The following is a 15140-nucleotide window of genomic DNA, read 5'->3' on the forward strand; positions in this document are numbered from 1 at the left end:
GTTGTTGTGTCCTGTCCAATCACTGTGCTTTCAACCATCATTTGGTAAATGTACATGTCTAATGTTTTATTTGGATCTTTCCTGTTTTCTGCACCCTGCAGACGACACACCGGCACCATCCATGAGATTGTACCGTCCTCATGTTTGGCAGAGTTCCCAGGTCCTGCCAGGATGGCCAAACTGGTGTGTGAGGATGTGTCAGTGGAGAGATTCCACCCTGTCCTCTTTCCTAAGGTATGGAAAGGAATATCTTAACTTTATTTATCACCTTGAATTGGTGATTAAAAAGTGATTTTTGTAGTAATGATAAGAACACAGCCCAATATTTGTAGTTAATACTCATGAATCAGTTATAGAATAGAGATGTATGAGATATAGATCTACATGTAGAGCTAAGGTAACAGTATGCAAAGCTTAACAAGTAAAATCTGAGATTTTATACCTCCGGGCTTTTTATTGTATATTTCTATATGTTGTTTGTTATGTATAGTTGATGGTGTTGAATTTTATGTGTTTAGCGTTCCTGGTTGTGTTAACACAGGTCAACATTTTCATCTGCAGCCCATAACATGTACCCATGAACTTATGAAATTCTATTTAATCTGCCGCAATGAACTCGTAATGAAACTCAGAATGACAACCGGAACCGTTAAATCAGACGTTAAAAATAACGGCTGAAGTAGCAAGCCATCCTTATTGTCACTTCCTCCATTTTCCGCCAATTATTCGTATAAATCGGGGAAGTAAAGGTCTGAATCCTCGGTAAAAATGCACACCGAGAACGTCTGAGACCGTATACCGCAGTATTTGTACGTTAGTAGTCGTAATATACGCCGAAAACATCCAAAACAAAGATTGCGCAAGAGTACGTTGACCCCTGACCCATTGACCAACCCGGAAGTTGCTGCCGATCACGCGTCCTGTGAACGCGTACTAAAAATACCCTCCAAACAACAATTGTTGCGCCTGGCATACAGAGGATGTATGTGCACAACAACAATTGTTGCGCGCCGCAAGACTAAGAATTTATTGAGACCCGTCACCCCTCTGTGCGACTGTGGACGAGACCGACTATATCTAACACATGCAAAAGATCGACGGTCGCGACCCACTTTCTCACTCAAGGGGTGTTCTGGGGCCATCAAAAGGCTCCATTTTCACGCCCGAAAACACATATACAATAAAAACAAAAGAACGTGCATCATCTGCAGCCCGATAGCAAAACATATACCGAGTCTCAAAAGAATCCGTCCAATCAAACGCGAGGAATCGCTGCGAACGTGAAATTCTAAAACTCTCACAAAGCCCTTCCGCGGAAGGGTGTCTCCTCCCCCGGAGGCAATAATGTGTACTTTCACACGGTCTAGCCTTACAAACTACTGCCCCGTTTATTCACACTTAACTACATTATGACCAGCCCCTCCAGCTCGGTGTTGCTAACTGTACATAATGTAACCCAACACCATAGAGTATTTGCTACAGACATCTGCTCTAGGTCATTGACCTTCTGCAAATATGTAGGCAAACATAGTAAGATTAAGTAAGATTGCTACTGTACATAATGTAACCCAACACCATAGAGTATTTGCTACAGACATCTGCTCCAGGTCATTGACCTTCTGCAAATACTAGGGAAATATAATAAGATTAAGTAAGATTATTTGAAAGAAATACTTTACACAATGACTGACTGACTGTCTGAATTTCTCTCACCCCTTCTCATACATGTAGGGTTCAGAGCTACTAGTGACCTATGACGAGCATGTCCTGACCAACCAGTACAAGTTTGGGGTGGTGTACCAAAAGTTTGGACAGGTATGATAATGGTTTATTCAGTTCTTTGTAGTGTATGTACAGACTCGCACTGAATCGGGTAATGAATTGGCCTGTCATTTAAACAGTTATCTCAGCATTCTATATTGCTTTACTGTACATCTAAAATACACTGCCAGTGCTACTGGTAAAAATACGATAAAAAATGACATAACTATATAGGCTAGTAAAATACATACAAATACGGACGATATAAAAGACATATGGAGTAGTGATCGAAAGTAGTATAATGGACATGGATTTTGTGTAGGTGACTCTTGTGAGTTGAATAATCTTACGATGTAAGGTATAGCACTATTTTTTTTCATGCATGTGTATTTCACACAAATCCCTCCTACTTTCCCAACCTTGCACATTGATGGCTATCTAATGACAATGCCCCTACTGTACTTGGTGACAGCGAGTTCCACTCTGCAATAGTTCCAGGAAAGAATGAATTCTTGAACACCTCAATCCTTGGTTGATAACTCTGGTACTTGGTTGTGCACCTAGGTGAAGGAGGAGGACATGTTCTGTAACAGGCAGGAGAGCCCGGCACTGCAGGAGTTTCTGAGCCTGCTGGGGGAGCAGGTGGACCTGCAGGACTTCCAGGGGTATCGCGGGGGGCTCGACACGCAGCATGGACAGACGGGCAAGACTTCGGTCTACACAAAGTTTAAGGACAGGTGAGTTAGACTCTTTTGTATTTATATTGTATTGTGCATTAATTTTGGAGTGAAAATAATGTTGTTTCTGTTGATTTTACCAAAATTGAAGAGGACGAAGCAACCAAACTCAGATGGTCTTGTAGCTGAAGAGATATCCTTTCGTCCCATGTACAGTTATTCTCCTTCCGAATCATTCCATGGCAGAGACAGTCACTAGACTTGAGGGTGTGCAGCTTCGAATAGAAACGCCAAATAAACTGGGGTGTGCCCCCTTAATGTGTAAAGGTCAGTCCTTTGCTGCCAGTTTACCCGCAAAGGGCATTACCTTCATGCTACAACTCAGGTGCAAAGGTAAACATCTCAAGTGTACCAATGTGCTAGTTGAGCCTCATCAAATGATTCACTCTTGTCCCCAGGGAGGTGATGTTCCATGTGTCCACAAATTTGCCCTACACGAACAGGTGTAGTACATGTACCTTCTGCTGACGTGCTATGTGATCCTTATCAGTCAATTTGCTCTTGCTATCTCAGGGAGGTGATGTTCCACGTGTCCACAAAGCTACCGTACACGGAGGGTGACAGCCAGCAGCTGCAGAGGAAGAGACACATCGGGAACGACATCGTCTGTATCATCTTCCAGGAGGAGAACACGCCCTTCACTCCAGACATGATCGCGTCGCACTTTCTCCACGCTTTCATCGTGGTCCAGCCTCTCAACGCCTGCTCGGAGAACACGCATTACAAGGTATGACACTTACGTCGATGAAGGTTAGACATCCAGGTAATACGATACGCCAAAAAGCAGTTACTCAAGCAACTGGATATGATTTTGAAAACGTCAGACGTTTCAGCTAGTATCCACTAGCTTTTGTCAGTGACTGAGAGACCAGAGGAGCTTTCTGACTAATTTGCATTATCTTGTCTTGAATTGTCTGACTTTTGTTCCTTTTTCGACTTCCAAAAATTTGTCTTCACTTTATTTGCATATCAATCAATAGGTTGTGCTTATAAACCTGCCTTTCCCCTCTGGTCTCTCAGTCACTGACGAAAGCTAGTGGATACTAGCTGAAACGTCTGACGTTTTCAAAATCATATCCAGTTGCTTGAGTAACTGCTTTATGGCGTAAGGTATGACACTTTGTTTGGCATAACCAACAATAAGCTTGAGTAATATATTATTAAAGAGACTCTTCTTACTACACAACCAAGTTTTTTTTTTAGCTGACGTTTCGGTGACCGTCTGTCACCTTCCTCAGGGTGATGCTTACCGGTTCACATTGTACTGCAGCACAGGTGTCTCTGCTACAGATTCATTCCCAAATGTACAATATTTACATATCTACACATATGCGTGATTGGATTACAGGGAAATGTATCTACAATGTGTTCCCAAACGTGTGTCACAGCAAATTTAGGTCCTACCTTAGACATTCATGTGTCCTACAAAATTTAGTTGTCTTGTCGGCAAAAAAAAAAATTCCCATGTCATAATTTCCCTGAAAAAATCATTCAGAAATAAAAGCTACATGAACTACAGTTTAACATCTCTCAGATTCACCAGTCATACTAAAAATATATAAGGGTTGAATCTGGGTCATGTTATATAAGCGTTGTTTATCCTTATGTTCTGAGAATGTTCTTATGTTCGCACATGTATGTCACGAACATAAGGTTACTGACCTCTGTTATGTAGAAAACTAAAGCCTACCTTTTTACATAATCCACGTGGCCTTACATAAAAGGCAGGCTATCCTTAACTTATTTCAGACTATGGCTGTAACAAATGCCACTGAAATGTTTCTACTTCAGAAAGTGATACTACTTAAGAAATGAAAACGTTTTTCGGAAAATAATGCTAAATATAACAATCACCCATATGGTGGTGTCTAGAGATTATTGTAAGTTTTGAAAAGTAATACTTGCCTAAAGAAAGATACCACCATCAAACATATTTAGCACTGTTATAATTGCAGTTACATATAATAACTAACAGCAAATGAAGCTTTGGCCTCTAGAATTTACCATTTTTTAAAAGATTACGAGTTTCAGTGACCCTCCATTCAAATCTGTAATAATTATTGTGTCAGTACACTAGTAGAGGGATAAATCTCTCTGAGTACTCTAGCGGACAATTGAGTACTCTGCAGTTCTCTTTGGATTAACCATTGTTCTCCCAACTTCTATCTCAGATCTCTTGCAGTCTCTTACAAGTCTCTTTTTTAAAACTGTTGTCTTACATAATTTTACATTGTTTGAAAAGTCTCTTTCAAAATCACCTGTGAAAAGGTGGCTGCCATGTTGTTGTCTTTATGTCATTGTTAGGGTTAGACACTTATCCCCATTTAATTATCTATTGTTCAAAACAATAGATGGTCTCTGAGGGGGTCCAACCTTAGGTGTCAAGAAGGAATCTACAGCAGTTCTCTTTGGAGTCTCTGCTAATGAGGGCAGATCTCTCCCAGGTCTCTTTTGGTCTTGTCCTTTGTGCTGAGTACTCAATTGTCCGCTAGAGTACTCAAAGAGATTTATCCTTCTGCTAGTGGTATAGCCAATATAACTGCCCTTCGGCATAACACACCAGCTTCACGGGCATATTACGGTATACTGAACAACATGTTACACCTAAACTTTGCACATGAGGACACTTATATTTTCAATGTCAATGTTGGAAAACTGATTGTACAACGTTTGATCATTCAGGTGTCAGACAAGGGAGTTAGAAAAGATCAATCAGCTAAAAAAAAATGATGTCCCTGGCTAGGGTCCACCCCAAAAATGGCTATGGTTGGCAGTTTTCTCTACGGTCTGTCGGTAAACAGGAAACACAACATTAAATTATTTTTATTTCCTAGGCCTTGGTTGTAAGTTTAAATGACTAAACCATCTCGTGTTCCCTCCACTGTCCCTGCAGGTCTCTGTGGCAGCTCGTGACGATGTGCCATTCTTCGGTCCGACCCTGCCGAATCCCGCTGTCTACAGAAAAGGGCCGGCCTTCCGCGAGTTTCTCCTCAGCAAACTCATCAATGCAGAGATTGCTTCCTACAAGGCCGAGAGATTCGCCAAACTCGAGGTGAGGCTTTTTTGTGTTTCTCTCAAGAACTATCACATCAAATCTAAGATCATGGCAAAAGTAAATGATAATTAAGGAGAAGAAAGATTGAATGGCAACTTTGCGTCAAAGCAGGAGATTGCATCCTATGCTACAAGACTGAAAGATTTGCCAAACTGGAGGTGAGGCTTTGTGTTTTCTCAAGAACTATCAATGATGAAATCTTAGATCATGATAAATAAATAATGTGAATGACATGGAGAAGATAGTTTGAATGGAAAATTTGCATCAATGCAGGATATCAGCTTTGCTATCAATTCTGTCTGTAAATTAGTGTAGTAAATGTAGTGTAGTAGATGACTGCAGACTTCCCTGGACAGTATGTGTGATGAGCTCCTTTGTAGTTGGCCAAATTACCAATTTGTAATTTGCCAAGGCACTTTACATGGCTTTGCTCACTCCACCCAGGTGTGAATGGGTACGTAACTTTGGTTGGGGAAAGTCGTATTAAGGTCACCTGATGGCGCCAAATGGCAGTCGCACAGACCCTTGCGACACTTGCACAAAAGTGTGTGGAGCAAATATGTTATTATGTATCATGTGTATTATGTGATTGTAAACCCTGCATCAATTCAGCGTTATAAAAGGCTGCGATTGCACTGGTAACGTTTTACCAATTAACCATTACTTTTATTATTAAATTAAAGTGCCCTTCCTTCCAGGAGAGAACGAGATCGGCGCTCCTGGAGTCGCTGTACTCGGAACTAAACGCCAAGAACCTGCAGATGAGCGGTCGCATGGACGCGCCGTCGCCCGACGTCAAGAGCGAAAGCGGCAGCTTCTTCGACACCTTCCGGAAGGTTATCCGAGGTCGCAGCCAGTCCTGGGACATCGCCGCCATTCAGAACAGCAGACGAGAGAAGGACACTCTACCGCACAGCTACAGCGAGGGGAAGACTGCAGGAATTGTACGTAGTTCTTAGTAAACCAGTAACACCTAGCGTCACTTACTATTGCATAGTGAACCAGTAACACATAGCTTTAGTGCACAGTAACATATTTCTTAACATCCGTACACTTTTGTTGAAGTAACAGGATAGATTTTGAAAATGGTCTCACAAATTCTATCAAATGTTGCATGAGTAGTATGCACATTGTATTTCTTAACATCTGTACACTTTGTTTCATGAAAATAACAGCAACTGGATAGACTTTTATATTTCTGGTATTTTGTTATATCAGAGCACTACCATAATCGCTAGTTCCACTAGTGATTTTTCATGTTGGAACAAAACTGTAATTATATATGAATTGAAAGGGAAATACCTTTAAACAGAGTGACACTTTTCCATCTTGGTCTCTAGCTATCTACAAAGAAGTAGTTGTGAATAAAATTGTTGCTATTATACCAGAGGAAATTATTCACAGACTTATATTTTGTATTTCAGTCGTCCATCCTGGGTAGAAAAGGCTCCAGTAAGCGGACAGGACAGAAGAAGTACAGCAGAAGAGCGACTACAGAGGCAGACAAGAAGCAGCCCATCCTCCCGCCCCTCAAGAACCGCAACGACTCGGGCGTCGTGTCATCCAACGCCGGGTCTAACTGGTCATCTCCGCGGAGCTCGCCTGATGTGTCGCCTGTCAAGTCAGGAAGTGTCATGTAAGTTAGAATCAACTTTGTAGCTCTTCTTAATGGAGAAGGACAAGTAGGAGATAAAGGGCTGTGCACATTTGCCATGCACTATTAGTCCTGAAATTTTTTTCCGAGTGAGGTGGTGAGTGGGTCAGTGAAGGTTATAAGATACCCAAAAAAACAGTTACTCAAGCAAACTGGATATGATTTTGGAAACAGTTGGACATTTTAGGTAGCATCCACTGCCTTTCATCGGTGACACTAGAGATTGCACGAGAAAGGCAGGTTTATAACCATGAACTATTGATTGATATGCAAATAAGTGAAGAAAAATATCTGGGAGTCCAAAAGGAAAGGTGGTGACGTGATAAATAAGTGGAATTGTAAAACTGATGTCTCCTTTCTGTTCCGCAGGCCGCCCAGTGCAGAGGAGGGTTCCTCGTCTTCCCTGTCCAACTCCTGCAGCAGCATCGTGAGCCTCGGCGACCTGAACGAGGAGAGAGAGGACTCCGACACCGGCATGGAGAGCATGTCGTCTGGAGACTCCCCCAACAGCGTCAAACAGGAGAACTTCACCTGCAGTAACTGTATGGAGGAGGGCGGAGCAGCAGCTAGTAATGGTGAGGATGGTTTTGTTCTGTTCTATGAACTTCTATCTACTTGTAGGTTTTATTTAGTTAATTTGTCAAGTTTCATGACTGATATTTCCTAAGTTTCAAGGAGGAGGACATTGTACAAGCCTTGCAGGCTTCCTTCCTTCTCCTGCACACTTTTTTCCTTTTGTTTTGCATATTAATTTTGTTGATTTATTGGTGCGAATAAAAAAAATTAATGGTTGTTAGCGTTCTCTTGTTTTATGTACAGTAACAGTAAATGTATATTTCGTATCTTCATGTGTCTTAATTACAAGCCCACACAGGCTGGGCACATATAGCACATGTTAACAAAGCTTCATTCATTCATTTATTCATTTCTTTGTTCGTTCTTTCATTCATTTATTCATTTACTTAAATTGCAAGTCATGTTAGCAAAGCTTCATTCCTTCAGTCATTCAGGTTGCGTGGTTACTAAGTGCCCCCTATCTTTTTTGAACAGAACTGCAGAGACAAGTGGCCCTGCTGAACTCCGAGATCAACAGATTGAAGATTGAGAAGCTGGAGCTGCTTCGACAAAACGTCACGATTCAGCGCGAAGTGAAGAAGTTGAAAGAGAAGGAGATGAGACAAGGTGCCGAGCTTTCGTCCGCAAACCGGGAACTTCGGCGACTCAGAAACCTCTCGCTGGAACAGTCCCACCGACAGAACTCGGGAAGCGACAATTTTGTCTGATTCAAATCCAACAGTCTCGTGTAAATAACATCTGATACAGTTGTAGATATATTGTTTGAGAATTGTCATGGTTCTTGTATGCTGGTTATACAAAAGAATTTGCAGTGCAGATAATATTAATGACAGAATTATTGTTTAGTGTGACGTATTGTACTGAAGTGTGGGAGCACATGCTACAGTTGGTGTTTATGTATTCATAATTCAATGTATACAGTGGATACAGACTCACATGTACTGCAGTGCTAGTGCTATGGTTTATAAGTTGACATATGCCAAAACAGGTTAGAGGCCTTCATTTTAGACATCTACACAATGCACAGTTGGAACAATGATCTTGCTTATTGCTGTAACATTGCCTTTAAATGCTTTTGTATGTAAAATGCCAGAGATGATGATAAAATTGCGACTGTTTTGAGTCCAAGTATGTCAGGCCAATACAGCATACTTTGTCAGGAGTTTGCCCCAATCTTGTAACTTTCATTACAAGACATTCTGCAGCTTAGCAGTGAAAGTACATATACACCTTAAGTTACAGTTCTAATGTTTATTTTTCAAAAATTAATGTAAATTCAAAGTTTTGTTAACAGCACGCACTAGTGTGTCAATGCATGAATACTGAATTTGTGGAAAAATCAGAGAAAAGTGTTCAGCTTCTCTACTAACGTTACATGTAGCTGTCTTAGTGTGAATATGATGTTTTGACATTTCCACTTCCTTGTGCCATAGAAAACCTATTTAATCTGAAACTGCCTCAGACCATTATAATATTGAGAGGCTGGAGCCATGTGTATATATGTCATGTAAATTTTGTAACATTTGTTGGTGGACTTCTCTACATGTATGTGCTCAAAGGGGTACACTTTGGGCAGAAGAGCTGGACATTTTTGGTAGCACAGAGATTGATACGATTATATTAATCAAGATACCCGTTTGCTTCCTACGATTTAACGCACTATTTGTGGATAATACAGATAGTACCAGATAATCAGAGTTGTGATAATATGTGTATAAGGCTTCATGTGTATAAAGATACAAGTACAGTGTATGTACATGTATGTAAGCCTTTGTGCCAACTGTGAGGGTCCGACAAAAGTTGCTGCAGAGGAAAATCACTGTTTGCTATTGCACAGTGTTTGATCTAGTATGATTACGGATCACCAGACAGGAGTATTTATTGCATTTACAGAAATGTTTTAAACTGTTGTTATTGTCCAAGATGTTATGCGGGAAGTTCACACACATACTGTAGAGGCCAGTGTTAAAATAATTCTTGCTGAGTGTATAGTCAACCCAAGGTTGGACTTGTGTATTTTAGATGACATTGTATGATTTTATCTCTTCTGAAGGGACAGTTGTTGCAAACTTTTAAAGAAAATTTAGGTCATGATTACAGATACAAATCCCATGTTTCCCCTTTGTTATAAAGATGTTTGCCATTTTGTTGGAATTATGCAGTCATCAAATGCCATCTAGCAGTTTGGATGAGTACTGCAGCTGTGTAGTCTCCAGTTTTGTAGACTGCTGAAAAAGTTGATGATTTCTTTTAGATTCCTCCCAAATGTGAGCAATTTTTTATTATGAGTGCATGTAGCTTGTTTTGCTTAATAGTATCAATTGTCATTTACATGTAGATGTTCGGTAGTTTATACTTAATGCTTTGAACATGCCTGTAGAGGTTTAGCTCTCTTTGCTGAACAACATTTTGTAATGAGACCAACGAAACATTTTTAAACTGTGTGTATAATTTTATCTTGGGTACACGTTGTTGACTTGTACTGTGAATTTCTAACATTTTAATAGTCCAATGTCTCTGGTTTTTACTTAAGATTGCGAAGTGGGCAGACTTGTCCAGTGTTGTCTGTTTGTATTGATAATGTTTAATAGAATAAACAGTTTTAATAAGTATGCAGGGTTTGTTGAATTTTGTGAATGGACTTCTCACCAAAAGAGCTCATCTAGGTCTAGTGGTTATAGTAGTATTTATTTATTACCTAATTAACATCATATCAAAAAAATTTTCTATAATTAATAAAGGTTTGATTCTAGATTAGCCTGGGTACCATCCTGGTTAGTTTACGTCCGCTCCCACAGTCGCTACCAACTGTGGGAGCGGACGTTAACTAACCAGGATGGTACCCAGGCTAATTCTAGATACGGGTCCTTGCAAAATCAAAAAGACAATTAGATATGAGTCACAATAAATTATCTTTAATGATCCTTTAAAAGTATACACAATACATTATGGGTGTACATATCCACTTTAACACTCAACTTTTGTATCTGAAAACAGTAATCCTTTGTTGGAAATGTGTTTGACAATCAGATGAAAAGAACAAGTAAACTGTACAGCTTTTGCTACTCTACTTACAACGTTTTAGTTATACATGTATACAGTAATGCTATTGAATATACAACTAGATAGGACTAGGACTGTACAAGTTTCAGTGAAAAATATAAATATCATTCTTCTAACATTCCTCAACTTACATCAGACCTGAAAAAAAAACAGTTCTATACAAATGAGTACCCTAAGTTAGTTCATCTTGGTTCATAAGAGCAATAAAAGTTTACCAGTTTAAAACTACAGCTACAATGTATGTACTGTATGTTGTGGCTAACACACATTGGCAGCGAAGGTTCATAGTATCTGAGAAATGTGTGTGATTTTAAGGCATTGACACGTAAGCAAGCTTAAGTGAGAGAATTACTGGTTGTGCATATCCTATGCCAGGAAATACGAACCTGATGAAATCAAGCACATCGGCAGAACGTACTGCGATTGCGCAAAACCCCCATTTTTCACGATGTTCGTTGGGTTTTTAGTCAACGTTGCATCAGAATTTTGCCTGTTGCAGTCAATATTTTTTCCGCCAGAACATTTGGAAACTACAGGTGGAGTGTTAACCTTATATGCACGAATACAACCTTATATGAGACGTTCTGCCGAAGTGCTATGCATAATACATTACGGGTTTCGCGCAGGTGCAGTACGTTCTGCCGACGTGCTGGTTGTGTATATCCTATGCCAGGAAATACCAACCTGATGAAATCATTTTGAAAAGTTAGGAAGTCTGGAATGTAGGAAGTTCATTTCGGTAGCTTGGGCGTACCAGTTTCAGGATGTGATGAAGTCATCCAGAGTAGGGAGGGCAGGGTCCCTGGCCATCACTGCCGAGCGGCTTCTGCTGACAAACTTGGACTTCTTGGGCAGCGGCTTTCCTATTCTGGGTTGCTGTTGGATTTATTAAGGACATTTTATTGTCTTTTTAATAGCTTTAGGTTTTAATCAGGGCTTGTCGAAATCTTCTAGGTCCACGCTGTTGATCTGTTGGTTGAGAATTCAGTAGACATTCCATTCATTTTAAGTAAAAAACATGGTAACCATTATACAATGTATCTTTTACGACATTGTATCTTATTTTAAGCACTTGAAGAATGAAGAAAATCTTTCTTTCTGTCTATGGCACACTAGCTTTACTAAGGTAATATTTCTTAAGCTGGTGTGTTATGCCGAAGGGCAGTTATACCGGCTATACAGATACAGATTCCACATCATTTTGTCAGAATATACATGTATATGCTTACAGGTACATGTATCTTGAATGAGTTTGAAACTTAGAATAAGGCTACTGAGAGGAACATAGCGGCCATGACTAAACAAATGTCATGTAGTATGACGGAAAAGGATACAAGGTTGACTATCTTCTCATGGCCTCCCATACCATTGTATCCTTTGTTGACCTGCAATGAAGGAATGAACAAATTTTACATCAAAGTATGATTGTACCTGTTAATATTGATAGAAGTTGCATTAAAAGTATATAAGACGAAACACAGAAAATATGTGTGCAATAGCTACATAATAGTAAATACAGAACTTTATTGCACGACAATTGCACATGGTACAATGTATGGCAAACTACATAAAGAGAGTAACAACAATAAAATAAGTGTGTTGAATAAGACCTAATGTCGAATAAAACCTTGCAGTCCAAATTATCAGATCAATGTTTGCTGTCCAAAATATCAGATCACAAAGAGAGGTCCAGTTTTATTCTTTGTGTGTGTGTGTGTGTGTGTGTGTGTGTGTGTGTGTGTGTGTGTGTGTGTGTGTGTGTGTGTGTGTGTGTGTGTGTGCGCGAGTATGTGTGTGTGTTATTTTTTGCACCCTTGCATATGTTTACAGCCTTTTGAGGATACTATCAGTACTAAAAGCGAGACATGGTTCAAGACAAGACTTAAGTCCTGACTTACGGCCCCGAATCTGTGGTTGGTCTCCCTGATAGTCTTGCCTCCCATCTGATGATGTGGAAAGGGACTGAGGTCAAAGTTCCCGATATCCCGCAGGTCCTACAAACAACAGGCAGAAATAAGGATGTTATGACATAGACAAGGTAAGTTTACATACTGTATACATGGCTGTGATTTTGGAAACTGTCAGCGTATAAATCATATCCAGTTGCTTGTTGTAACTGTTTTTTGGGTGTATCTTACCTGGATGTCTAACTTTTACCGACACATACTTTATACATGTATTATTAACACAAGGACAGACAACAGAATCAGAACTTTGAAGAATTCCTTTATATATGCAGGGACCTTAGTGGGAGTGCACACAATAAGTAAACAGACTTTTGTCTTAATCATTCTACCAGTTACAGTTTCCTTTAGATAACAGCCCCTTATAATTATATATCCATTTATCCTTCTAGATATATTCACTTTGCTTGAAGTTTTTGCATGTACATTGTGTATACATTTGAAATGCCAGCAAAACTGCAAAACACGGATATACTGATCTACAGACACAATGCCTTACCTTCTTCACTGTCTCTGCAACTGAAGTGGTTTTGACTGGTTTCCAATCAAACCTAAAATTAATAAGGAAAGAAATATGAAGGTATTGTCAAAAGGAAAATTAGATCAAAGCTCTACCCCTGTATCAAATCCTACATGTATGTAATTTGAAGTCCTTATGAAAATAAGTGCAGAAGAAACACAGACTAATAACATGATCCAATCTGTTCTCAAATCCGATGTAATCTTCCGCAACAGATTTTTCGCAATATATTTTATATATTTTTAACTGTTGTTATCATGTGTTTTTCCTATTTGTATGTTTTCTATTATATGGGCCATGGATGCCTGAAATAAAGAAAAGTATGTTGTACTTGATATGCCTGGTATAGATAGGCAGTTTAAGCAGTTAAAATATACTCCAAACATTCTGAACATAACTAGCTGTGAATTTCTCGAGATGATTGAACAAATCACAATTATGTTTTTTTAAATAACCCACACTTAAACAACATACAAAATGTACCCATTGCTTTACATGATAGCTTGCTTTTTAACTAACACCAATATAATCAATATCATCATAACATACTCTTTTTTTTCCCTGTTCAGTCTGGCGATGTTTTTCCTCTGAGTGAAGTTCTCTTCATCAGGAGTGACAGGCAAGATGGCCTCATCATCCAGGTAGATGGCTCCATCCAGGCAAGGCTTTTTTATAAGGACAGGGGCTGGGCTGCAGAAAAATACAATACAGTGTGTTAAAACGCCTCTTTTTCAACAAATCTTCTCTCCCTCTTTCTCTATCTGGTTTATCATCTGTTGTCCCCTGAGGGTTAAGCATGCTTGCACTCTAATGCTGGGGCTTGATGATATTATAGAGGAATGTTAGACTATACTCAAAGCTACAGCTGTATCTGAATCTGTATAGCTGCAGGTACAGATTTACAAAAAATGCCCTTTGGCAAAAGACACCTGAGATAAAACAAGAGTTCCACGATCTCATACCTTCGCCAAAAGATGTTAACCCTTGCGTGTGACGAATTCTACAATTTTAATCATTGATTTTGTAAATAAGAGCCTCATTTGCATGGATTATATCAGTTGATCATATTCTCCACCCAATGACAGCCTTATCATAACAAAGAGGCTATTATAGCACTTCCTCATAAATTATGCAAATGGTGTCATGATTTGAATAAATTATGTTTATTAATGTTCACCTTCACTTAACTTCCAAATGTAGCAAGTATGAAATTCGGGGTGCAGCAGTTACAACTATGGAATTATAAGAATTTGCCATTAATTATGCAAATTAGGTCCTCATTTACATAATCTATATCCTCAGATGTTTTTCTCGTTCTCAAGTAGATGTCACAACTGTTTCATAGTTCTATTATCGAACAAATCAGATTTATAGAATTTCCTCATTAATTATGCAAATTAGCTCCTGATTTGCATAATTGCCATCTGATTATGTCAAACATCACTTCAACTACCTACATACCAAAAATCACGACAATACGTCAACCGGTTCTTGAGTTATCGTCCTTCAATTTTTTTTCAACAAATGCCCCTGCAGTTCCAGAACAAGGCGCTAGGGGACCCAAACTCATGTCACTTCTTCCCTACCCCAAGAGCTATCTACCAACCAAAATTCGTGACCCTAGCATGTCCAGAACATGAGATATCAAAACCGGAAGTTCAGCTGCAGTACCTAGCAAAGCCGCCAGGGGGCCCAAAATCTAATCATTTCTAGGTCTAATGAAGTCCTACCTACCTACCAAGTTTCATTCCAATCCATCCACTGCTTCTCGAGTTATCTTGCTAAACCACACCCACACACACAAACACAC

General features: G+C 39.5%; 2 protein-coding genes across 2 annotated transcripts in view; one reads left to right on the forward strand and one right to left on the reverse strand.

Annotated features, from left to right (window-relative positions):
- The window catches only part of LOC109472520 (rap1 GTPase-activating protein 1-like), a 43871-nt gene extending 33476 nt beyond the window's left edge, over positions 1–10395 (forward strand). Inside the window, exons 8-16 of the mRNA XM_019772302.1 lie at positions 102–234; positions 1732–1815; positions 2326–2498; positions 3012–3225; positions 5392–5550; positions 6252–6497; positions 6978–7189; positions 7577–7782; positions 8258–10395. Coding sequence (XP_019627861.1) covers positions 102–234; positions 1732–1815; positions 2326–2498; positions 3012–3225; positions 5392–5550; positions 6252–6497; positions 6978–7189; positions 7577–7782; positions 8258–8490 — 1660 coding nt within the window. The 3' untranslated portion in view covers positions 8491–10395. The remainder of the gene's footprint in view (positions 1–101; positions 235–1731; positions 1816–2325; positions 2499–3011; positions 3226–5391; positions 5551–6251; positions 6498–6977; positions 7190–7576; positions 7783–8257) is intronic.
- Positions 10396–11605: 1210 nt separating this feature from the next.
- The window catches only part of LOC109472521, a 4896-nt gene continuing 1361 nt past the window's right edge, over positions 11606–15140 (reverse strand). Inside the window, exons 4-8 of the mRNA XM_019772303.1 lie at positions 13880–14020; positions 13310–13361; positions 12745–12840; positions 12181–12231; positions 11606–11722 (exon numbers count right to left, since the gene is read on the reverse strand). Coding sequence (XP_019627862.1) covers positions 11606–11722; positions 12181–12231; positions 12745–12840; positions 13310–13361; positions 13880–14020 — 457 coding nt within the window. The remainder of the gene's footprint in view (positions 11723–12180; positions 12232–12744; positions 12841–13309; positions 13362–13879; positions 14021–15140) is intronic.

The sequence above is a fragment of the Branchiostoma belcheri genome, unplaced genomic scaffold (assembly GCF_001625305.1).
Source record: "Branchiostoma belcheri isolate BF01 breed outbred unplaced genomic scaffold, Haploidv18h27 scaffold28, whole genome shotgun sequence".
Taxonomy (NCBI): Eukaryota; Metazoa; Chordata; class Leptocardii; order Amphioxiformes; family Branchiostomatidae; genus Branchiostoma; species Branchiostoma belcheri.